General features: G+C 46.1%; 2 protein-coding genes across 8 annotated transcripts; one reads left to right on the top strand and one right to left on the bottom strand.

Moving 5' to 3' along the window:
• Positions 1-83: 83 nt before the first annotated feature.
• Positions 84-22823, bottom strand: LOC120902271 (protein phosphatase 1 regulatory subunit 14B). 7 transcript variants are annotated; one of them, XM_040310877.1, is made up of 6 exons: positions 22661-22823; positions 14157-14215; positions 4791-5230; positions 4570-4644; positions 3464-3505; positions 84-3210 (listed from the first exon to the last, which is right to left on the bottom strand). In XM_040310877.1, the coding sequence occupies exons 3-6, from the start codon at positions 5001-5003 to the stop codon at positions 3169-3171; spliced, it is 372 nt and encodes a 123-aa protein (XP_040166811.1). In that variant the 5' UTR covers positions 5004-5230; positions 14157-14215; positions 22661-22823; the 3' UTR covers positions 84-3168. The 7 variants fall into 7 exon arrangements, with proteins under 7 accessions (XP_040166811.1, XP_040166810.1, XP_040166807.1 ...); XM_040310876.1 differs by having other exon boundaries at positions 14157-14212; positions 22651-22823; XM_040310873.1 differs by having other exon boundaries at positions 22651-22823.
• Positions 14426-18463, top strand: LOC120904996. Its single transcript, XM_040315600.1, has 2 exons — positions 14426-14434; positions 17111-18463. Exons 1-2 carry the CDS (start codon positions 14426-14428, stop codon positions 18461-18463), a joined length of 1362 nt encoding a protein of 453 aa, XP_040171534.1.
• Positions 22824-23852: the final 1029 nt, after the last annotated feature.

A 23852-nucleotide genomic window follows, 5' to 3' on the forward strand; every position in this document is an offset into this window, starting at 1 on the left:
TTTTTTCGTTAATGTTACCTCTGAAATCAAACCAAGATCATCGTTTCGGATATTCGGACAACGATTTCCCGTAGCAAGCAACGTTTGTGTAAATGTTTATTACATGTTCTGTGTTCCTTATCTAGGCGCATCGTCCGTACATGTGTGTGAGTGGTTAGGATGTATATTTGCTGTTGGACATACCACTAACTCTCCTAATCTAACTAAATTGGCTGTCTTTCCTAGGATCGTTCCATTGACCAGTCGTAGCACAAACATCCAAAACATCGGAAGATGGTGCGTTAATGTGTTTAGTGTTAGGATTGCAACTTGTCGGACTCTCAGCATGGAAGCATTTACGATACGAGCGACGAACGGCACACGCACGCAGAGACACAGACACACAATATGTTTCTACACAACCTTTTCTCATGCGGAGACGGCATCTCACATGTAGGAGCTTAAAGCATATGATGTGGCGCCCTTTTTCGCTAACACGGTTTAGTTGCTAACTGCAACAAATGATGCACGATGATTTTTATTCGTCAAATAGGGTCGGGTTGGCTGGCTACCGTGTTTCAGAAGAAACTATAGAATAATCCACTGAGATAATGCAATTGAAACGAAAAGGAATGCAACACATCCGAAGACAGTGCACGAGTACGAGTTCGAGTAAAAGTGTCCGTTTGCTACAAGATCGTTCCTTCCATTATGGAAACATAATGGCACAATTTGGCAACTGTGCCTGTGTCGTTGATGCTTACCACACACACACACTGTGGGATGAATCGGATGTGGCAAACATGGTGCAATTAAATTCCGTTTTCCTTTTAGTTACACTGTCTCACAAAATGACAACTACCACGGCCTCAACGACGTTCGGTTCAGCAAGTTAAGTTCATGTTGAGTTTGGCGGTTTAATGGTGTGATCGTCTAATAATGGTCGTTCCTACTGGGCAAACACATAGTTTCGGCACTAGTTAGCTAGCGTGATATACCTTACAGAAGGAAAATTATTCTAGGAAACAACACACACACACACACACACACACACGTATGATTAATTCGTAAGATTCTGTCTACGTTTAGTTAAGATTGCGAAAAAGGAATAGCTATGCTCAGCTGCACAGGCTTTAACAGTCGAATACGCGAAACGAATAGTTATAGTACAACAGCTTGTTTTAAGATATGATGTGATATGAGGATGAGAGTATGTGACGTTGTGTTTGTTGAATTGAGTAATATAAGATCGACACTGTAAGCGCCCAATCCGGCGTCAACGATGGTCAACCTAACCGGCTGACTGTCTCGTGTTTCGCCAGCTTCGAACCAAACACAAACCTCTAAACCAACGCTCTAAAGCAGTATATTGGTGCGATATTAAAGCAATGCGGCGCTCTACATAAAAACGTGCCAGAGCAAGAACAACTGCCGCCCATCAATGCCGTCCATCAACAGCCCCTGGCACAGCGATCCTTCCTACTAATTTAGTGTTATGTGTTGAATAGTTTGTTTTCGCTCAAAATGGTAGCTACTTTTGTCTAAGTGTTATCCCCACTATCACTTGAAAGCATGGGCGAAAACGTTGTCTACACAATTCTTTCCTACTTCTGCTATCGTTCTGGCGTCCGCTGTATCACTGTGTCTTTTAAGATCTTTACTCTACTTCGATTGCGCTCTCCGCTGCTCGCCTCGAACCTCGAAGCAACAATCAACCAAATTTCGCTTGTATAATCAACACTTTTTACATCCTTGAAGTGTAATACTTTCATAGTTTCTTTGTTGATTGAGCAATTGTTCTATTTGCAAAATACAAGCGTCAGATAGTATTGCGTGTGCTGTGGGTGATACGACAGAGTTTGCATGGGATAGAGAGTGTATTGCGCTGTTCATAGACACCGTGTGCTTGTGTGAAGTATGTAATTCAAAGTCAACTAAAAGTCTTCAACCGCTTGCCACTTTTGAATGAGAAGAGTTAGTGTTACAAAACAACCAATATGACGACATTGATATTGTTCAGTTTTTGTTGTTGTTGTTGTTGTTTGTATGATGATCTTGAGTTTGTTGTGGCTCCTGAAGGTCTTATAATTGGCAGTGTAACATTAAAAATTGTCGGATCGTTTGCATTTTGTTTTGCCGTTGTGGTTGTTATTGTTGTTGTTTGCTTTGAAGGTTTAAAACTCGAGTGAGATAATCTTATAGTAAAAAAAAATAAAGTTTTCCTTAACAACCTTTGTCAACTAAATGCTAGATGTAAACTTAAACCAAATACAAAAACGAATTACGGTTATAATTTCTATGTTTAAACTTACATCATAATTTGTATTCTGTTTCCTACTGCTTCTTCTTCGTCTATGATCATTATTATTGTTTTTTTTTTTTTCATCGTTATGGTTGTCTCAATTGTCCATGTTTTTATCATATTTATCGACCGAGCATGGGATTCCTCTTCCGCCGCTTCTCCGCAAACGGGGCTTCTCTGCGATTACATCTATGTTGCTTGTTTTAAAGTATTCTTTGGAGAAAAATTAAATCTTTCTCTTCGCCCATGCTATTATCCTACCATATTTCTTCTTTTTTTGTTTTGTTTTCCTTTCGCCCACCCTCTCTACTAAACTGTTTTGGCTGCGCGCATGAAGCTGTACCGTTTTGTTTTTTGCTTTATCTCCTATTGTTTGTTCCTAAGCTGGGTTGGCGTGTTGTAAAACGAAAGACTTTTTCCGTGCACTTTTTGTTTCACACCACCTGGCTGGTGTAATGCATCGCGCATTTTCCCAAACGGTGAATTCGGATGCGGTGTGCCAAATTATAGGGGTTGGGGGGAGAAAGGCTAGGATAGCGGAGGGGAGGTGGGGGTTGTTTTTTCCATTCTCTGACTTACACAATGCTGATGAGCAAGTAATGCTCCCAATCATGCAACTGGGACTAAAAGCGCCCACGGCTAATAAAGCTTAGATCAATCGGACCAACAGCCCCCTCCCGTCCGTCCAGCCGTTGGTTTAGTTTTGTCGGAATCACAGGATCGTCTGCCAGTTGGGAGTCCTTGTTGTTGTGCCTCGGTAGCAGCTGTAGCAGCAGCGGCAGCAGCAGCAGTACGGGTAGGGTGGTGGTGGTGGTGGTGTCGTTAAATGATAATACATTAAATTAATTAATTAAACGCTACATTTAAACTGAAATGACCAGTCCAGCTCAGAGTGTTTTGGCCCTGTCCAAAAGATCGCTAATGAATTTCTGCAACGAAATGTTTGAAGGTAAAAACAAGAGTCAATTAAAGTGTGTACGATGCTCTCTAAAGTGTAATTTCAAATAATAATTGCACAACAGAGCAAAAAACCATAAAGACCGGTTAATTCTGAACCGAAGAGCTGAGCGCACTAAACGAGCGCCATCTAAATTGGAAACTAACCCCATCCAGCATTGCATGGGCTGAGGATCGTTTAACTAAAATGGAAACCGAACGAAAGAAGCACGAAAAACAACTTACCGATATGTCTTGCGGTGGTCGTTTGCATGCGGAAAGCAGGCTCTGCAAGATAGAAAGGCAGAAACGGATATGTAAATTAATTATAAGGTGAAATCACGCCGGTGTAACGCTGGGGCGGCGTGCGTCTGGGTCTGAGCCGCCCGCTCTCGGTTATGGAATGGAAGGTAGATTGTGCAATTAATTAGTTCATTGAATTAGTGAATCTGTTACGATACGATCAGCGACTCGAGCCCCCCCCCCTCCACAGCCGGCCTTCACACAAGCCCATACTGGTCTGGCAAAATTTATTGGGGCTCATTTTTTGTATTTGGTCGATACCGCTATCTCACCCCCGCGGGCGTGGAATGCAAACGAACGAACGCAATACAGTCATCAAGCGGCTATTCTAGATGCATTTCCGATCCGTTCGTTTTTAGGAGCCAACCGATAGGGCAGGAAATGGGGAACCGTTTCATTCATTTTTCACACACCTTCCCCGTGTCTCATAGGAAGGACAAATATGTGTAAATTGTATTCCAAATTAGACAGTCACTGTGGGCCGCCGCTGATCTGTAGCACTTCCTGAAGCTGCCGCCTTCCTACAGCCAGTGCCTTTTTTTTGCGTGCAGGTCCCCTTTAATGCGATGTGTCGTGGGTTGGAGGTGTCTCAGCGGTTTACTACCGCATCTACACCCATTGGTAGCAATAGTAAAGAAAGAAGAAGTATAAACCGCCAGCCCAGCCCGCCCGACATGGGACTATCGAATCCGATTTTGCGATTGTGCTCGCTGGCGACGGTTGGAATGTTGCTTATTTATTTCACGCTAGTTGCCAGATTTTATGTGGTTTTCTTCGGTCTTTACTGCTGATGATCAACGCTGCCGCACCAGCGGCTGCCCGTGTCATGCGCATTTTTAACCGGTAGCACAAAATCCGATTGTTACGATATGGGATTTAAAAATATAATCTTGGTTGGGCCTGAGACCAGCGACGCGATCGTTCGATTGTTGCTTTTCCAATCAAACGAAGAATTATTTTTGGACCACCATTCCACATTCCCGGACCCGGCCGCTCGTGCGTGTGTCGGCCCAGAACCGTTTTATGCCGCCGCACGCCATTATACTTACGAACAAATGCGATCTTCTTATGTCATCGGTGTCCATGTCTAGAATCTCGTCGATGTCCACGTCAATAGCTTCTGTCTGCGCTCGGGCATGGACATGGGCAAAACAGGGCCGGAAAGAAGAAAAAACGAAGAGAACAAAAAGAACACGTTAAACGTATTAATTAACCGTGGTTCCCTGCAGACTGCCGGCTGGCTGGATCGTAATGGATCGTCACTACTTACGGGTGGGTCGAACAGTTTTTGCAGCTCGTCGTACAGCCACATCTCCACCGCTAGCCGCTTCCGGATCAGGCTCATCTGGTGCGAACCGTACTTGGCTGTGAGGAACTTCTCGCGGCGCTCCTTGACCTCGCCCTTCTCGGTGAAGTTGACGCGCAGACCGGTGCGGCCGGGGGATCGCTCGCAATCGTTCATGGTTTCAACGCCGCACTGCATGATCTTCTCGCGCTGCTCTGCTGATCTTCGCTTTACGCTTTACGGACGTCTCTTCTGGGGCTATAAGCTGGACACACACACACACCACGCCCTCTGCTATCTTCCGTGCTTCGCTCGTCTCTAATCACCCAAGGTGATGAGGTCGCGTCCGCCACGAAATTGACGAACTTTGAAAGGCTTTCTTTTCCTCTCCTGTCCTCTCACACACACACACACGTTCAGGCAATCTGCAAGAGTCGGAACGGACGGGAAAGAAAACGTGGGATTTAATAAATTAATAACACTAAGCGTTAAATTGATAGCTCAGCGCGTGATGCGCATCGTTGTCACGATCTTTAGTCCGGTGCTTCCTCTGTCGTCTTCTACACACACGCACACACACACGCACGTCTCGGCTAATGTAATTAAGCCTTATTTATCATGTCCCTACTTAAGTCGGCATCGTTTTGGCGGCAGATTTTTCAAACGATTCCACCGAAATTGACCACCAACGGCCGGTCGGCATGAGGCATTTCGACTGCCGCTGCCGAACGGCGGAATCTCCATCTGTGGGTTGTTGTTTTTTTGTTTCGTGCATCAGCATTAGAATAGCACGAACGTAATGGAGGAGAGTTGGCAATTGACTGATCGAAACGACTCGTGAAGGTGTGAAACAACGGATCACTGCTCCGCCTTTTCAGATTATATCCGTCACCACAGAGTCTAGAGAGTGCCGTTTGCGCCCAATTTGGGGAACATTTCAGGGATTTTAACAACATTCCAGGTAAACCAGCCACACAGACACCAATGCTGAGCGATAACACCGGTTGTCCATTACGGTCAGCGTGTGATGCGGGTATGCTCTCGCGCACAGTATGAATCAGCCGGTGCAGTTGAACAAACAAGGGGACAGATATGCTATTAATAGGACAAACAAGAGTTTCCATTACGCATTGATTGATACACGTCCCTTATCAATTTGGGCCTGTTAGGCTGGTTTTGGACTACGTTGGTACTTTGCCGAGTGTTAAGAAAAGTCTGGTTTTCATCGTTATCGAACCACGCGTCGCTCATGATCATGATGATACAGGGGTTTTCTGGACGATACCTATTTATTTGTCGCTTCGCCAGGAAGTGCGTCGTTGGAATGTGCAATGACATAGCAACATTACTGGATGGGGAAGCTTTCTGAATCATCCAAGAAATTTAACGAAACAATCTAATGGCCTAACGATGTCAAAAACAAGGCGATTAGAGAACAAGAACCTATCAACGTACTATTCTGAATTCAAGATCCAAATGTTAGTATCATCATTACGAACCACTTGAAAGCAAAAGCCGTTATTCCAATCCTCTTCAGTTATAGTTTTTTCCAAAGAATAAAAAAAGATCCAGAGCATCAATCCAGACAGAAACAATTGGATAACATTTGCATTGTAATTCAATTTCAAACAGTTCCCTCTGGCTTTGTCCATGACCTACGGAACTCGTGCCAGCAATTCATCTCTTTGCTCACTCTGTATGCGTCGCAATTCGGTTGGCAATAGGGCAACCAAAACGACCTGTTTTTGGACGAACTAAAAATCCCCCAACTACAATTCAGGAACAATAGCAAAAAACGGGCATTTATGCATTGAAGTTGCTAATTAAAATAAAATTATCTGCCTTTGTGCCTTAGAACGCACGGCAACAAATTTAGAACGTAGTTGTACACAATGCACGGTGGACTGCACCACCTGTAGGTCAATGAAAATCAATGGTTGGGTGAGAATGCACACGCATCCAAGCACCGGTTTTCTACTACAGCTGCAACTCATCATCATCATCACCATCGTGTACCGAACCATACCGGGAAGCAATATTTTATGTCTGTCCCTAATGCACCGTGTGTCTTGTGTCCCTTCCGCGTACCGGAAGTATGCTTTGAAGCCCATTTCGCTCTCGTTTTGCACAATCAACATGTAATCACGTATGTGTTGGGACTGGCGCTGCTGCAGTTATACCCGTGTTACCGGCCTGAGTGCATGAATCCATCATCACAACAATGAGCCCTATGTCAAAGCCACCTTCCACCGTCACCCGACCACTTCCTAGGACCCCGTCATTATGACGCGACATTTGGACGAGACCTAGCCGGTGGAAAGAAACCGGGCTAATAGTTTCTGTGTCGCATTGAAGGTGTGCTGCTTTATTTTGCAATCATTACCTTCATCTCTTCCTTGTGCTCCACACACCCCGGAAAAGCTTGATTGTTTGCTGTCTCCTTACTGTAAGACATTCTCTATCGGGCGTCGTCTGTGTCGGACTAACTGACTGGCTGACTGATGGGACGACAGCGGCGGATGTCATCGTTCCATCTTTTGCTGCTTGCCGTTTTGCCTGCCTTGCGGATGGCACACATTGTCTCTCTTGGGACTTGCATATATGTGTCATCCCCTTTATTGCAGGTCTCCACGGGCATGGGAGTTTTTCTATTCACCATAATAATAATCGATATTTTATTATAATCAAACCGCCGAGACACACACACACACACCTCGCTTCTGTACTGTTGCTGGCATGCAAATAGCGCCTGCTTTAGAATCAGGTTCGCAATTCATCATACCCAAGTGCTGGGTTGGGTGCTTTGCTCTACTTTTCCCCTTGAGTGCATCTCCATTTAGCTTCTTTGTATCGTTTCTTCATGTTGTTCAAAAACATGGATCTCTATTCTTCTGTTCTCTACACAACCCTCCACACACACAAACAACACCTGTACTCGACGATCAGGTAATAGATTGGATGGGGACCGAAACAAAGCACAGGCAGCTAGCTGAAGCTTGACACTGATGTTTTCTTGTACATGTGCTCTATTTTCATTAGTAAAGCGTCCTCTCCACTCGGAACCCTACTGTCGCAGTTATGACCGGTAACAGGAGAGTGGGCCCCCCTTACAGTCTGTCGGTGGAGTGAACTGTGCTTGGTAATTTCGCTGCCTCCATTGTATGCAAAAGCGGCGACTTCTTTGATATGATGATGAACTCACGCGCCCGGCACACATTCGCATTGTCCTCCTGGTAGGTACAAAGTAATATAACTGTACTCGCGCCATCTGCCGCTTTAATGCCCATGAAGTGCATTTATTTTCTAACAACAGTAACAGCGGATGTAATAAACACAGCTCCGAGAGTTCCCATTCCATAGAGTGTCATCTTACCGGTTGTTGTACCTACTGCACGGCGTACTACAACGTAGCTGGAAAAATGTGATAGCAACTAAACGTGTATCCTTTACATCCAACGTCCGACGCAAATGCGCATTCGTTAATCGTGCCCAGATTGACGTAAACTGCGGCTGAAGGGCAAGCAAAGTGAATGTGCAACCCCCATTTGGCAGTTTCTCCGCTTCTAAACATTTGTTTTCCATCAACGTCAGCAACAACGTGACACGGCCCCTCCAGAGCGCAGGACAGCGATGCCCAATGGCATCAGATTAATTATTTTGATTCACTCACATCTCCGATCTATCGTGAGTACCAATGTACGGCGGTGAATCGAAACCAGATCCCGAGATGACTTTGTACGCTGGTGTCACAAAAAAACACCCCCTCCGAATGGCTTCACCTTTCGCTGTACTAGATGTAAGCATGCATTCATAACCATAAAGATACATAAGCACACCATTTGCCAGCATTAACTGTCAGTGTTTTTGCGTATGCTCATCGTTCGCCCATTCTCTCACCCTCCCGGGGGTCTATTCCCGCATAATTCGATCAGCATAACCAGCTCTGTTGGCTGCAACACCGGGCTTCAGTGTACTGTGCTGCATCACAACCAAGGGGGGATTCGTGCGTAACGACCGTCGAGTTAATTGAATGTGAAATGAGTACCCATTTGGCGGCAAACCAACCATGATGGACACTGAAAGGGCTCCACTACTGCAGCGGAAAGGGTCTTTTTTCCTTCTTGAAAGGCCTGAGACTGTGCAGAGAATAAACTGCATTGCGTTGCTTGGTTCTGTTTGGGGAGGGGGTTTGAAATTCATATTCCAATATGCGCCAGTGTAAACAGATAAAGTGTCATGAATGCACGAGAGGTTCGCCAACTTGCGAGGTTTCAGCCCAGAAGGTTGGTTATTAACATAATACCTTCTCCACTCAGCACTGAGGCTAGGTGCGGCCACACCACCACCGTCAGTCGCAAACCAATCCAATTTCTGATCCAATTAAGATTTTGAGCTTCACCTGAAATATAATGCGACGTTCTAACGACACGAGAGATGTAAACAAGATGCCTCAGCTTGGTTGATGGTGTTGCCATAATTCAATATTCTGGTGCATGCATTCTCATTTGCAGCGCCGCTAGCTAGGCCGATGTATAGGACGTGTCGAAGAATCGCTTCTAGGCAATGGACTTTCATTTGTCAGCATTTTTGGTGCTCCTTATCTCCTCTTTCACGCGTTGAACTCGCGTGCAGGCAGTAAAAGTTGTGAGAATGTAATTAAAAATACATCATTGATATGGTGGTTTGTGCAACTGACACTCGGCTGGAAAGCTATTATGTTCTTGTCGTCCGTGGGGATATATCACGCTCAAATTTGAGCTGCCAGTCCCAGCCCCATTGGCCAATCCCATTGTAACTCCCTTGCAGGAAGTTTATTGCTGAAAACGATTTTCGAGCGTTCGCGTGCTGGCAACGTTAATTGAAACGAATTATTGCAGACGTTTCGTAAAGTTTTGCACCCCAAACCGCCACTTGTGTCTGTGATTTGATAAATCGCTCTTCAAATTGCAGACTGAGGCTACACACACACACACACACCCAGGCAGACATCATTATAATGTTATACCTTTCGATTAAATTTTGTTTTGAAAAGCTAAGCCAAACAAACGGGGGCAAAAAAGCAATCGACACTCACACACAGCCAGTCCCCAGTCGGGAAAGCAAATAAAAATTCTACAACCAGCGGGAATAAAAATCTGAAAGTAGTGCAGCTACTACTGCTAGCACGCAACACCTCTTTCTCCCATCCATCTCTAGAGATATAGGGTGTGTAATGTGGAATCTACATATGGAAGAAAGCGAAAAGGTGGAGCAATAACTCGAGGGTTGTCATGCCAAAGGGTTGTGCACTACTTAACAGAACTGCTGCAGACACATTCACTGCCCATAAAACCTTCAGCAAAAGCACCCCGGAACCTGCTCTACCGGAAGCGCTTTATGCTGGCGTTCTAGGAAGGGCCATTGTGTGGCCAAAAGCGTGGCGGAGTATGCGGCATAGCGTGTTGTGTACCATAGAGCGGACGCTTCCAACGCAGACCATTTTTTTGAAATCAAGTATAATTAGACGAGATTTAATGCTGCCTCACTTCACGTTTGGTTCCGGTTCGTGGTCGCTTGACAATGTTTAATTGGATCATAATGCAAATCGTAAAAAAGTGTCATGAACACAGTCAAAGTGGACCAAGATATGGGAGTACTTTATCCCCGATCCCGTACTATGTGTGCTCAGTGTGCAGAACACATTTTTGATTACAAAATTGACGCAGGTTTTTGTGTGTTCCAGAGATGCGTCGATAATGAATAATTAATTACTTGGAAGGCTTCATGAAAACAGGACAAAACAGCCGTTGATTTGTAAGGACCAAGGCTCAAGAAGAAGCAAAAAGTCCATTATGCGGGAAGTACCGTTGCTGAGCGGGAAGAATCCAATCGCATTATGTTCTGCTGCTGCTGGACCGAACTCGTTCAACAGCTGACGCAGGTTTGCGTGCCCCACGACGCGCCAGTATGCTGTGTTAGCGGTGTTAGCAAAACTGGACAGAGAATGATGTCACCTACAAACGACTCGACACTCGCGTGACGACCTGAAACGTGAAACCCTGGCCCCTGGGAGGGGGCCACATCGAAGGAGCCTTCCCGTCTGCCGTGCGTGCTCTCTCTCTCTCTCACTCTCGCTCTGTATCTCACGTTCTTTTTGGGCTCCGCGCATTACTTTTTATCCCGCCACCGATCAATGGGCTCCTGCGATCGTGCCGGTGAAACCGGTTATTACCCGTCGCATCAGATCTTTGTGCTGGCGATCACCGATTGGTGAACTCCTCCAGGCCAACGCCGAGGCCCTCAACGAGATTCGCGAGCTGCTGAGCCCCGTGGTTGACGGTGGTTGGACGCGACTTGCGTCCTAATTGTGGCAACAAGAGGGAAAAAAGCACCGCAATGTCCGGTTACGTCATGCGCCGTGCATTCCTTCATGCTGTCTATATGTGCATGTAGCATAAAGAACGCGCGTTGTACTTGAACTACATTTCGCCAAAGGAGAAGAGGGCACACACTACAAGACACTAACATCTTTAGCCAACGCCGATTAACCGGAGCAGCGGGTGAGCAGGCTCTTCGCCAACATCCCAAAATTTCGTACTCTTTGCAACACAGATCGTTGTAATAGCACAATTGCGTGTGGCAAAGTATATTGCATCATCTGGAGCTGTGTAAGCGGTAAAAGAGGTATGAAATAAATCGTAACATGCTAGCTTACTTTCAAACGACTCAGGTCTTGATTCCTGCAGCAGGGTTTTCTGTTCACATCATGCTAACCATGTCAGTTCCTTGTCGCAGTTTCTCCTCCCTTTTTTTTTGGCTTCGCGTACGACTCCCGCAAACCAGTAACGTGTAAATATTTAACGTGTCAGTGGTCAGTGGTAATTAATGTTACAAAAGCTCGCTCGATTTTAGCGCACTTATCGTACGAGCGGGTGTCACGAGAATGTCTGCGACGTTTCACTCAGCAGCGTACACTTTGCTAAAAGTCGGACAAAGTTCCCTTCGTGCCCAGTCGTGTGGATTTACTTTCCCAATAAGCATGAAATCGTCGTTTAGTTGATGGTAACGAGCAGATACAATATTGACATTTTTACTGGACGTGAACCTTGAACGATTCCCCAAAATTTGCGTCGCACAATTACGCTATATTTAAATGCTGCCTGCTAGCATTCAGTAGCGCAACAATACGAGCAGATGATAAATGGATATATCCACTAGCCATTGTCTTCTAATCGTGCTACTCTCATCTATTAGTTCCACTTTTGGCACTATGACTGATGGGATGCCTCAAACGAAACAATACATCCGGATGTAATGGTTGATGTATTATGGAGGAAAAAATCACTCCGATTTGCTCGTGGGCGTCATATGTATGATGAGCTATAAATAATTCGTATAAATCTCTAATGCCATTTCGCACGATTCTACCCTCACACTTTGCTAGTAGTTATCCTTCCATACACAGTGTCAGCGATATAAATAACCTCACGGTAGCTCGTAGTACCACAAAGATCATGGACGTTGCTTTATTCCACACCCTATGTGGGGTCAGCCATGGAAAAGAGCATTGGTCATATCTTACGACAAAACGATTGACCCCTGATTTTGGACTTGTTGTGTGGCTACCCGGTGGAATCCAATATCAATATCGGTTAAATATGCAAATTAAACACACATTATTGTGACAAGCGATTATCACTTTCGCAGTCACACTCGGGACGGTTCACCTCCAGAGAGCGAATCTCCCCATCACATAAGCGAATAAAGACTATTTACAACATGAAAACCCGTACGAAACGTAAATATCCCACCGCGCTATGGCTGAAGTTGCTTTAAACAAAACATAAACAATCATAACGGTTTCTTGCGCCCTTACCAGCGCCAGTTGCAGCAGTTCGCTTTTCTTTCACTGTTCGATGCCCACCCATTTGCAGAGGGCGCGATTCGGTGCGATTGTAAACAAACTCTCAGGCCAAAGCAAATGAAACGTGTTCGCATTCGTTTCTCACCAAAACAAACAAAGTCTGCAAGTCAACGACTTGCACGGGCAATCTTTGTTTTTCCTCCAGTTCAAAGGTGTTCCCGCGGAGCCAGCCACGGTGCATACGAATGCACTGTGCACCCATTATAACTGCACCGGTTTCCCATCCTACATGACCTCCACGGGATGACCTTTTTAGCAAGTACGTTGCAATATTGCTTTCACGTCTTTCGCACATTCGCAATAGCGAGCACAATAATCTCAGTCATTCATCACTTTTGCTTATGTTTACCGTGCAGATAAGGTGATCTTTTAGAGGAAAACAAAAGCACAATCCCACAGCAATTGCTGCACTGTTATAATGAGTGAGATTGGGATGTGGCGTGGAATGACCTCAAGATCTTGAACAAGTCTTCTCCTTCGGTGCATCACGGTGAGAACCATTCCCTGAGCTGGTTTAAGGGTGATTTTTTGTTTAAAGCAATTCGCTATAATTACGATGCGCTGCTTACTGTATTGACAGTACGGTAGGCTTATCGAGCACTGGAGGGATCAATGAAAACAGATTCATCTTCAAGTGAAACTTTACCGAGCACTCAACTTCTAAAGAAACAACTTTAAAATCCCATTATCGTGAGAGCGTTTTAGCGTTAATTGGCTACAATCATCTAATGGCAGCTTATCAGCCCAACTTGGCTTATCTAAATTCTTCCTTATCGATTTATTAAAGCATCACTCGCAAAAGGGCAGCTTGGCAGCTTTAGTGGCAGAGGGCCACATCGAGATACAAACAATCGTAAAGTCTTGTTAGGGTTCCGCTCTTGGCAACATTTATGGTATGCCGCATGACCCAGTTCTGAGTAGCAACTGAATATCTGCAAATTCAGCCCACAAAAATATTTATTTTGTTTATCACACAGGTCAGAGTTTTTTGGACATGCTTTTATAAGCTTTCGCGTGCACACATCTGCAGCATTCGATATACTTGGGTCAACTGACCAATATCCTGCCGAACAGGTGAACCACGATTTATGGTACTACCGTCCACGTATGCCCTTTCTCCCACGTAAACGGGCGTTGATAAGATAGATGAGCGAATTAATAATCGAGCAATACCCCTCACGCGCTGTTGCTGACGTTATCAGAAGCATGCGATAGTAATACTGCCTATAGCCACGCTTGTGACGTACGCGAATGCTCTGTAAACGATGATATCCTTCTCCACTTGTCCAACCCTTCGCCGTTTATGCTTTCCCAAGCTAACCACAATCTTATCTTAACATCCCCCAAATATGCGATCTTATCGTTGGCGGAACTAAGAGTATTACATTGATTCGAATAGCCTTAGCCATGCTTTAATCAATAATAGACACAGTCATGTAGTTGCTTACCGTCTAATGTTCTATAAGCAATACGTCAATCTTCACGGAACTTCGACAATGCGTACCTGCTGAGAGAGAAAAAAAAACATTTTTATTAGATAAACGTTTTATATAGCATATATTAGCTTTGATAGGTTATTATTACAAAATTGTGTACATTATGTGCATTTTGGGTCGCTTCTTGCACAATCACTCTTAAATCGAGTGTAACCCGAGTTGATGGATTCGATTCAATCTGACCAAGATTAACTTCCTATTTTTTCCACCAAACTGAGAAGATGATGAAGGTACGTACTGTCAAAACCTTGAACATTAATCAAACGTAAACAAAAGAAAAACAATTATCAACGCAACCTGTGCCTGACGAATCGGGTTAAATGAAAATGACTCCAACGTGATCCGTCCAGCAGAAGCAGAGGAAGAATTCTGATTTACTTTTTTTCTCCCGTCATTCAATATCGGCAAAACAAGGGCAAATCCGTATGAAATCCAATGTTAACGATTGAAAAAAAAGGGAAGTTTCAGTTCAAATGTTTCAATTTCGATTCCGTCTTTTCGTCTGTACACCATTTCATCCGCTCGAATGGCCTTCAACAGATTTGCCTCGTTTTGGGTACGAGCAGCCACTGCTCGAAATGAAACGCATGAAAAATGTGGCTTTTTGAAGTAAGCAACAAATCGACGTAATATGACACCATAAAAGGTATTTTATTTGGGCTAATGGACTGCGTAAACCAAAACTGCCGCAGGAATTTGAAGGGTTTCCATAAAAACAATTTTTTACTACAATGCTCGAGTGCTCATTCTCCACCGTAAGACACACACAGTGCCCTTTCCTCCTCGACTTCCTTCAGCCGGGCAAGTAACGCACCGAAGAAAGCAGCAGCAGCAGTCTTCTCCATCATGAGCTTCATCATGCAGGCATAATGATTTCTTACCAAAATTGTCGAGATGTCTTATACGGGTGGCACAGAAAAAAACCCAACCCCCCGGCTGTCGTCACACCACACACTGCCGTGCCATCGAACGAGTCATTTGCAACAAAGGCAGCTTATCGAAACTTATGCCGTCCTTAATTATGGCTTCGTAAGGGTAATTTACTTAAAAAATCATCATCCAACACGCGGCACACCATCACATCGGAACGGTATTGGGCAGGAGAAAGAAGCGCCCAAGGGCAGCATGTGTGCGTGTGGTGTGTGGGGACCGGAGATGGTAGCAAAGTGCGAGAAGTCGCCACGCATCGTGATTTTGAGATCGATTCGACAAGATTACGTTACAGCATGGCCACGGGAGCTTGTCGTGCGGCCGCCCATCCTTTGTGCTCATCCGGCGACAACATCGAAAGCACTCAGGGACGGTTTAAATGGTCAGATGCGTCGCCAGTCGGTGGAAAAGCATTTCGCTTTCCGCGTACACTTGACGCAACCATACACTCCCTCTCCCTCTCACTCTGCCTGTTCGTTCCGTCTCAGTGCCATTTCCGTCAACCACGGAAAGCGATCGAGTGATTGTCGATTAGCTCTCGCAAGGGGCCGCCCTTGGTATTGCACAATATGGTCTTAAAACACTCAGCGAGAAGAAGCTGCATCTTGATACATGCAACCTCACTGAGCGTATGCAAATATTTTGAAACTACCGATTGAACCTTCACACACGATCATCAAATGCATCTCCGTTGCAACGCATCGTTGTTGATGACCATTCCAAACCTACACAACCACACTGTGGCAGTGTGCAATACTCACGAATGCAACACACACACACAGTACAACCACCGAGCAGATGCGCAAGAAATAATAAAGGAATTTGAAATGTTCTGTTCTAAAAATACAACGACCAACCATTCAGCTACAGAGCTGTGGAGCGAAGCTGTTGGTCATTTTCAACCACTGCATAGTATACGAATGGTCCTGAGTGACGGTTTCAGTTTGCAGGCAGATTTTTCATGAAAACCGATAACATCTGTGAGAATTTGTGGTACAGCAGTCTTGCACTTGTATCGGTTTATCGCGATCGGAAAGAACACCAGCCGGATGATGCCAGTTTTCACCAGCTTTAATGACGAAAAGTGGAAAGGTACGTGATGTTTCCATGAGTCACGTTTTATTTTGGCTGCAGCGGAACGAGAACCAACAACTGTTCGGCCACACTCTTGCCATTTGTGCGAGCGAGCTGTACGTGAAGACACCAAACCGCACATTGCCAGGAATCGCTCACATCTGTCTCTGGCAGCGGAAGTGGCAGCTGGTCAGTGTTGAAAAATTGCTCGAAATTATTAGATACATTACAGTAACGATTTCAACTTTTTAGTGTGATTGCAACGAATGTCGAATGTCAAGCTCATTAACAATGCAATGCGCCTGTTGTGCACGTGCACGTAAGGAACAATCACAAAAACATACAGACAATTTCATTAAATTGTGTTATGCTTTAATGAAATGTCACAAATCGCCGATTCTTTGTGCGATTTGCGTTCCTAGTTCCTAGTCCACGTTAGGTGATTCTAGGATGCAGTCAGAAAGTGTTGATGCACCATCATGTCTCATTCACATGTACTACTAATAGTAACTGTTATTACACATTTTTACACTTGGCCTGTCTGTGGAAATCTAACAAACTCATTTGCATTGCTATCTCCTCCACATTCCGATATAACCTTCATTGTGAAAGCATTTGTGGAACTCCAAAAGCAGTGGTGCCCACCATGGCGCTACAAAAAGGTTTTCATCCTCAACTACGCCAATGACGCTCTCTCAGAAGACATTTTAATGGCCATTTTGAAGCTAAATGAGCCACCAAAAATCATATCTAACCAGGTTGGCGATTTAAGCTATTGGACATACGAGACTCGCCGTTGTGCTGTTCTGATGGCTCGAGGACATGAAAGATTAGACGTATGTTACTACTTCAACTAAACATATCATCTCTGCCAACTAATGTTCGGATTTTTGTTTCCACAGCCCCATACAGCTCTCCATCACGGCAGCCGGTACTTCATATTTCACCCAAAGTTGAAGGAAAACATTTTCATGCACGAACTCGACAGTGGAAAACGATTCATTCTCGACCGGGCGTATCACATTTTGTACAGCCGATCCAGCATAGAGATTCATCACAAGAACTTCTTCACGAACCAAACCATACAGCTCGATCCGTCCGACATACGCGTCCCGAACGACCTGAAGAACCTGTACGGACGAAAGATTTGCCTGCTACTGCCAGCTGGAAATCTAGAGGTAGTCACCTTCGACGCATATCTCGGAGAAACCATAGCGCAACAACGGAATGGAACGTTTGAGGCTACAACGAGCACGGTCGACTTCCCGGATTACGGTGTAGTGAACATGGGCATATCGTTCCTGGGCTCGGACAAGATTCTTGCCCTTGGCAGTACATTCATCAGTGTTCTGGTTCCGCGCAGCAAACCGAAACCGATCATCTGGGTACTAGTAGATCCGTTCGATTACTATAGTTGGATCGCACTGTTCTCCTTGGTCGTTGTATTGGCTGTGGTACTGTCATTGTTTGGAGACGGCAACAAGAGTACCGTGCTGGAGAACGCAGTAGAGATGATCATGTGCCTGCTAGGCGGACCGTCCAGAACGTATGGCAGCTGGTTCGAGAAACAGATCATCACCAACTACTGTTTGCTGTCCATTGTGATCGTATCCTGCTACCAATCGTTGATCTTCTCGTACCTGTCCTATACGCGGTTCTTCCCGGAGATCAACTCAGCGGAAGAAATACGCAACAATTGCATTTTTCCACGCAGCACCACATTTTCCAACCATTTGAATCTGCCACTAAGCAAGCCGGGCGAGTCGCTGGAAAACATGTGCTATCTCTTCTACAGTCGCGATAATACGCACATCACTACGCTGTTGATAAAAAATATGCGCAACATCGACAAATCGGCTCAAGCTGCATTCGAACACAATTTGCGAGTGGCCAACACGGTGTTTTTGAAGTATCATTTGCTGTATTACTTCTTCAACAAATCTCTCATACGTGAGCTGTTCCCGTTCTATATACACGCATTCTTCGAGTCGGGCCTGTTTGATCAGTACTACAAAAACAAAAGCAGCTTCGCACTGCTCTACAGACAGGACGTTTTAGCCATACGTGCATTCAATGTTGTGGATGTGTCTATTATTTGGTATCTGTATATTGGAGGAGTAATTGTTAGTTTTATTTGGCTTTTGCTTGAGATTACTTTATACCATTTCCAACGCTTTGCTCGAGTTCTGAAAGAGCGTTTGCGGAAGTGCTTGTGCAACAAACAGATCATAAAAATAATATTCGTTCGAAAATAAAATACACCCCAGCACCATTGCCAACATCGTGTCCATTGTTCATGTTCAATTGTACGTGAGACAGAGAGAAAGCATTGTTGAAAATATAAACAAATGCTAATGTAAACATAAGCAAACAATACAGGAAACCAGTTCGGGGTTTAATGAAGAAACGCACGGAGTTCTATCGGTTGAAAGTGCCGTCGATTCATTTCAAATGAGGCCATCGTTCGGCAGATGCATTTGATCATCAACGTAAATTCCAGTACTCTTAGGTCCACCACGTTCAATGTTTTGTTCGAAATTACAGCATATTAGTGAATAATTATTCAGATTCATAAAACCGAAATGATTGCTATTATTGTATTTACTTCTGAGCAAGACTCGTCAAAGAAATGGCTCCTAGCAGCAGCTCCTAACCATTTCCTACATTTGGACCCGAACGAAATCAATTACAGCATGCAAGAAAGCATAACAATTTCACCAATTCGCGCGACGCTTTTCCCATTCGATCGGCTTTCGTCGTTGTCCACTGGTGCGCGATTGATTTTGTTCTTCGTCTTGTCTGCTTGCTGGCTTCTCTCTACCACTCCTCTCCCCTCTCTCGATAGAAAAGTTTGATTGCTTTCGATTGCAATTTTCCCCTTGTATTTCGATCCCAACTGCTCCCAAGCCGCTACGCGGGCAAGAAAATCCGGCACGCGGAAAGTGTTCGATTGCCTTTAATTATTTGCCCCGTCATTTGCACCATTTCCCAAAGGGAATGGTCCGCGACTTGGCGCACCGCCCGAAAGCAAACTGGCCCGCCACTAAATCGGCCCCATTCGGTGCGCTTTTACCCGGTCCTTCTCGGCTCGGCTCCGGCCAATGGGCGCAACAGTGGAAGATTGTCACAAACGGCCAATCTCAGGAGGACACAGTGCTGTAAAGTTTTATGCTGGTCGTTCGTCGGTGCTGCTACGGTCGCTCAGATAAAGCAAAAGTCGAACCGAAAACAAACAAAGCAAACGAAATCGTGCACCCCAAAGAACCAACCCAGCGCAATACAGTGTACGGAGCCGTGGAGTCAAAAGTCGCGTCGAATGACCCAGTTTCTGGGACGGCGTGTCGTAGTACACAAGATACGAAACTTCGTTCCTCTAGCAGCACTGTTGTTTGGTGATGATAAACTCTAGTGAACTTCAGGACAAACGTGTCCCCCAACATGTTGTAGTCTAGAGAAGAAGTATTCATTTTGCTCAATTTTATGCAAATAGTTCATTATGTATTAAGGAGTCTAGGACAAAGCAGAGATGCCAAAGAAAGGACTTTATGGCGTAGCAGACCTTTGGCCATCAAAGACTCGACTCAGCAAAAAGTACGGGCGTCAAATCATAATAAATCATGCATCCACCAGAAAAAAGCCACAGCAGGCCAAACACCAAAATAGATTGTCCGAGGACAGCGCGAGGGGAGAGAGAAAAAGCAAGAAACAGCTGAAATGACAGCAGAGCTTTTTAGCGTACGGCTGTCCTTGGGATGGCATCATTTAACAGCAAAGCCAAGACGAAAAAAGCCTCCCATCGAGAGAAGGGCGCGCAACGAAAACCAAAAATACTGCCCAAACATTCAGGTCAGGCAGCTGCAAAAACCCAACCCTTAATCAACCTGAATTCGCATCCCGAGCGGACGTCGAGTATCTCCTTTCCATTCCGCCGAATCGAGGGCGTCTCGAAAGATTAATGTTGACTTTCCGCGACTGCATGTGCCGAAATCGCGCTATTAGATTACTGCTTAGCTTAGCATTCGCTTTAGCTTGTCTCGGCATTTGAGGAGTTGCATTTTGCGGCAACGTTGTCACCATTTCGTTCTTGCCGGGTGAAAATTGCCCTTCTTTCCTTTCTACCTAGGTCAGAGGAAAGCTGTTTAGCCACGATCAACGCCACGCTAGGGAGCGGAAACGACACTGTGCTCAGCCTACTTATTTCCTGCCAGCAAGTTTCCACCACTTTGCGGGATGAGCCCGCTGGTTCCAATTTTCGTACGACGAGGGACGGGAAGCACAGAGAACCGGAATTCTCGACAGCTCGATTTGCCGTGTAGCAGCATCACCGGTGGGGCTCGACAGTGCAAGGGCAACGAAAACTGGTAAGAAAAAGCTCGAAATCTCGATTCTGGGCGCTACGTATAACGCTTGGGGAGGGTGGCCAGAAGGCCCCAATCAAACAACAGCCCAACAAGCGGGTGGATGGTGCAAAGAAACAACTCCGTGTCCGCGGGTGGGGGGATGTGTGCGGTGCTGCAGACAGAGATGCAAGACGAAAAGCATCGAGCCACGAAGATCTTTTCACCATGCGCTTGGCGTGTTTCGCGATCGCACCCCCCATTCAATCACACACACACACAAACATGGGGAGAAACCCTCTACACACACACAAACACACACACCGACACACATGAAGTTCGAAAATCTCTTGTTCCTCCACTGTTTTCCGCTCGTCACCATCGCAACGCTCTTACATGGGGGTAACACAACACAACAAAACACACTACACAATAACACGATCCCGTCCCCCGGGCCATCCAACCAGCCCACCGCGCCAGCCCCGGCTACCTTCCCCCTTGTCCTGCTTTGCCCTGCAGCCATCTGATGCGGCCCACCGAATGGACAAGCTTCGCTGCTTTCTCCTCCGCTGTGAGTGTTTGTGTGTGTGTGTGTGTTTGTGTGTGTGTGTGTGTGTGTGTGTGTGTGTGTGTGTGTGTGTGTGTGTGTGTGTGTGGAACGGCGAGTTTGGGCGTATATTATCGTATAGCGCTGACCGATGGGTTCTTTGATCACCGAAGAGCACAGCACACCAATAACCACAACAACGCGCAACTTCAACCAAACGGCGGCCAACGAACAATCGCAAAGGGGTGGTGGGGAGGGGAGAGTTGGTGGTGGGTCACCGTGGTCCTTTTGTCGTCTTGTTCGCGCACCAGTGTGACAGCTGATTTTCTTCTCAGCAAAGGCCCTTAGGGTTTTTGGGACGTAAACGGCACACCTTGCGTCACATTCTTTGGCGACAGCTGTGGGGTGGGGAGGGACCCTGCAGGAGCTACGAATTTGGAAGGCTCACGGGCACACACACACGCACATGCACAAATGGGGACGATAGAGAGAGAGCGAGAAAGAGAGCAGCAGGCGTCGGCCCTTAAGCATATTCACACAGCGAAATTCTTGTGTGCCTTTTGCACTTCCATCTTTGAGGCACCACTACCACCAGCACCACCATCACCACTGGAAGGAAAGTTAGCGCTTTCGCCCCCCTTTCCCCCCTCGCATCACACTAGCTCTCCGTCTTGAAGTGTACATATTATTTCTCGCTTAGTTTCAAGCTCGCATGGGGTGTTGATGCTGTCGACGGATGTTGTTACCGTGGTCTGCACGGGGCTCCAGCGCGCCCAGCGGTACAATGTAAGAAAGCCGAGTGTTTTACTTCTTCTTCTTGCGCTTCTTCTTTTTTATGCGTACATATCTCTTCCGCAGTGCGTTGGGAGGGCGCTTTTTATCTAGATACACTCCCCTCGTGGGGGAGCTGGCCAAGAAAGGGAGGGATGAAGAAAGGGTTGTACACAAGGCAAACATGGGAAGAGCGCACCGATAATAGTTGTGTTCACACACGCACGTCTGGAGCGAGCATAATCACTATTGTTGCATACAAACACACACACACACACACACACGATCACACAATATCTTTAATAGACCGTCTGCGATCTCTGGGGTCGGAAGGGTCAGGCCGCACCGTACTGGTTTAACATTGCTGCACCACACAGTTAAAAGCTCTCACTCACACGGACACACTCGCAGACGAGAAAGGACACGGTCAAGAGTGGAGGACACGCAGGAGGCGACGGGACGGGACGCACTTTTCACTGCAGGATATCTCATGCGTGTGTGTGTGTGTATGTGTGTGTGCTCTTGGGGAAGATTGGATTCTGCTCACCTTTCGCACACACCTAACACCACACCTCACACAGCACTCAGCTCGGGGCTCGGGACCCTCGGGAGTGATAGCGGGATATAGTGGACACGCACGCAGACGATGGTGTACAGCAGCCGTTCGCTTCTCTCGCTACTGCACACTGAACAGAACTTCACTGAACCGAACCAACCAACCAACGAACAACAACAAAAAAACACACCACCAACCGGATAAAGAAAGAAGTGAAAAGAACACACTTACACACACTTACACAGACGCACGCACAGAGGGTGGTTTGGTGCGAAATAAAAAAAAACTAATAGAACCGGACCTGGATAGAGGCTTTTGGAACCACGAATAACGAAGCCGAGAGATCCGATGGACGTGAGATGGCGTCGGGTGCGCTACTAAATCTCGCGAACAGCGGAAAACAAATGAACGAACCGGGAGCAGTCGAGATCCAACCAAGTCACCCCCAGAAAACCAGTCGAGTGGAGAGAAATCGCGCACGCGAGTGAGAGAGAGATTCAAAGCTCTCTCCCACCCACTCGGAAAACAAAAGAGAGAATAGCTTTAGAGAAAAAGAGAGAGAGAGAGAGAGAGATAGAGTGCGAGCGAGAGATATGACGTTCTCTGGGGGTGCGTTTCGAGGGGTGCGTTGCTAATGTTATAGAAAGGAAGGAGGGAGAAGGTGATATAGGGGGGACTCTAGCGGAGCAAGGAAAGCAGCTTCGGCCTAGTGTGGGGAGTAAATTAGAGAGCATTCCCATTCTCTCCCATATTTGCAACAATTGCTGAGAGACATTGCGCCCGCCTGCATCCCTCCAATTTTGGGGATGAAGAAATGGGGAGAAGAGCAAAGGTGCTAAAAAACACAAAGGTAAGCACATCCACAGTGTATGCCGGGTGGTCCAGAACCCACGATGAATAAAGGGGGAAACCCCGATGCCCGAAGGATTATTTGTGTGTCAAAAATAAGCATTTTTCTGAGAGGGAAAACGTGCAATGCCGGAAACACCGCCAACAAATGCCGCTGCAATCGCTTATCCCATCGCTTTTGTTTCCTTTCTCGCCCACCGTCGCCGTCGTCGTCGATGACACAACCGCTGGATGGATGCACCGATAACGAGAGCCAGCCAGTCGCCGCAACCAACCGCACAAGGCCTTCTCCACACACCGTCCCGTCCCGTCATAGTGAAGCAATCCAAAATTACACAAACACCGAAGCGAACGCCAAGAAGCTAGAATGAAGAAAACGCGGCGGCTGCACACAAACCTTCGGCCACATGCAACCGACCGCTCGAACGTGCGTGCATGGTCCGTTGTTATGTGGTGCCGCTGGAATTGTGTGGTTGCCGGAAAATGTCTCAGGGGTTGCCACCGAACCAACTTCGGCAGCACCACCGCGTGAAGATATGCAACAGCAGCAGCAGCAGCATACGACTCCAACTCGATATCGAACC

The sequence above is a fragment of the Anopheles arabiensis genome, chromosome 3, assembly GCF_016920715.1.
Source record: "Anopheles arabiensis isolate DONGOLA chromosome 3, AaraD3, whole genome shotgun sequence".
NCBI classification, from domain to species: Eukaryota; Metazoa; Arthropoda; class Insecta; order Diptera; family Culicidae; genus Anopheles; species Anopheles arabiensis.

Bases quoted from the DNA above. Each gene is read 5' to 3' on its own strand.
- LOC120902271 (XM_040310877.1), bottom strand. From the start codon at position 5,003: ATGCAGTGCGGCGTTGAAACCATGAACGATTGCGAGCGATCCCCCGGC. The intron at 3,506-4,569 runs GTAAGTATAATG...TCTATCTTGCAG, and splicing joins TAAGAAGATCGCATTTGTTC to AGCCTGCTTTCCGCATGCAA. The intron at 3,211-3,463 runs GTAAGTTGTTTT...ATTTCGTTGCAG, and splicing joins GACCACCGCAAGACATATCG to AAATTCATTAGCGATCTTTT.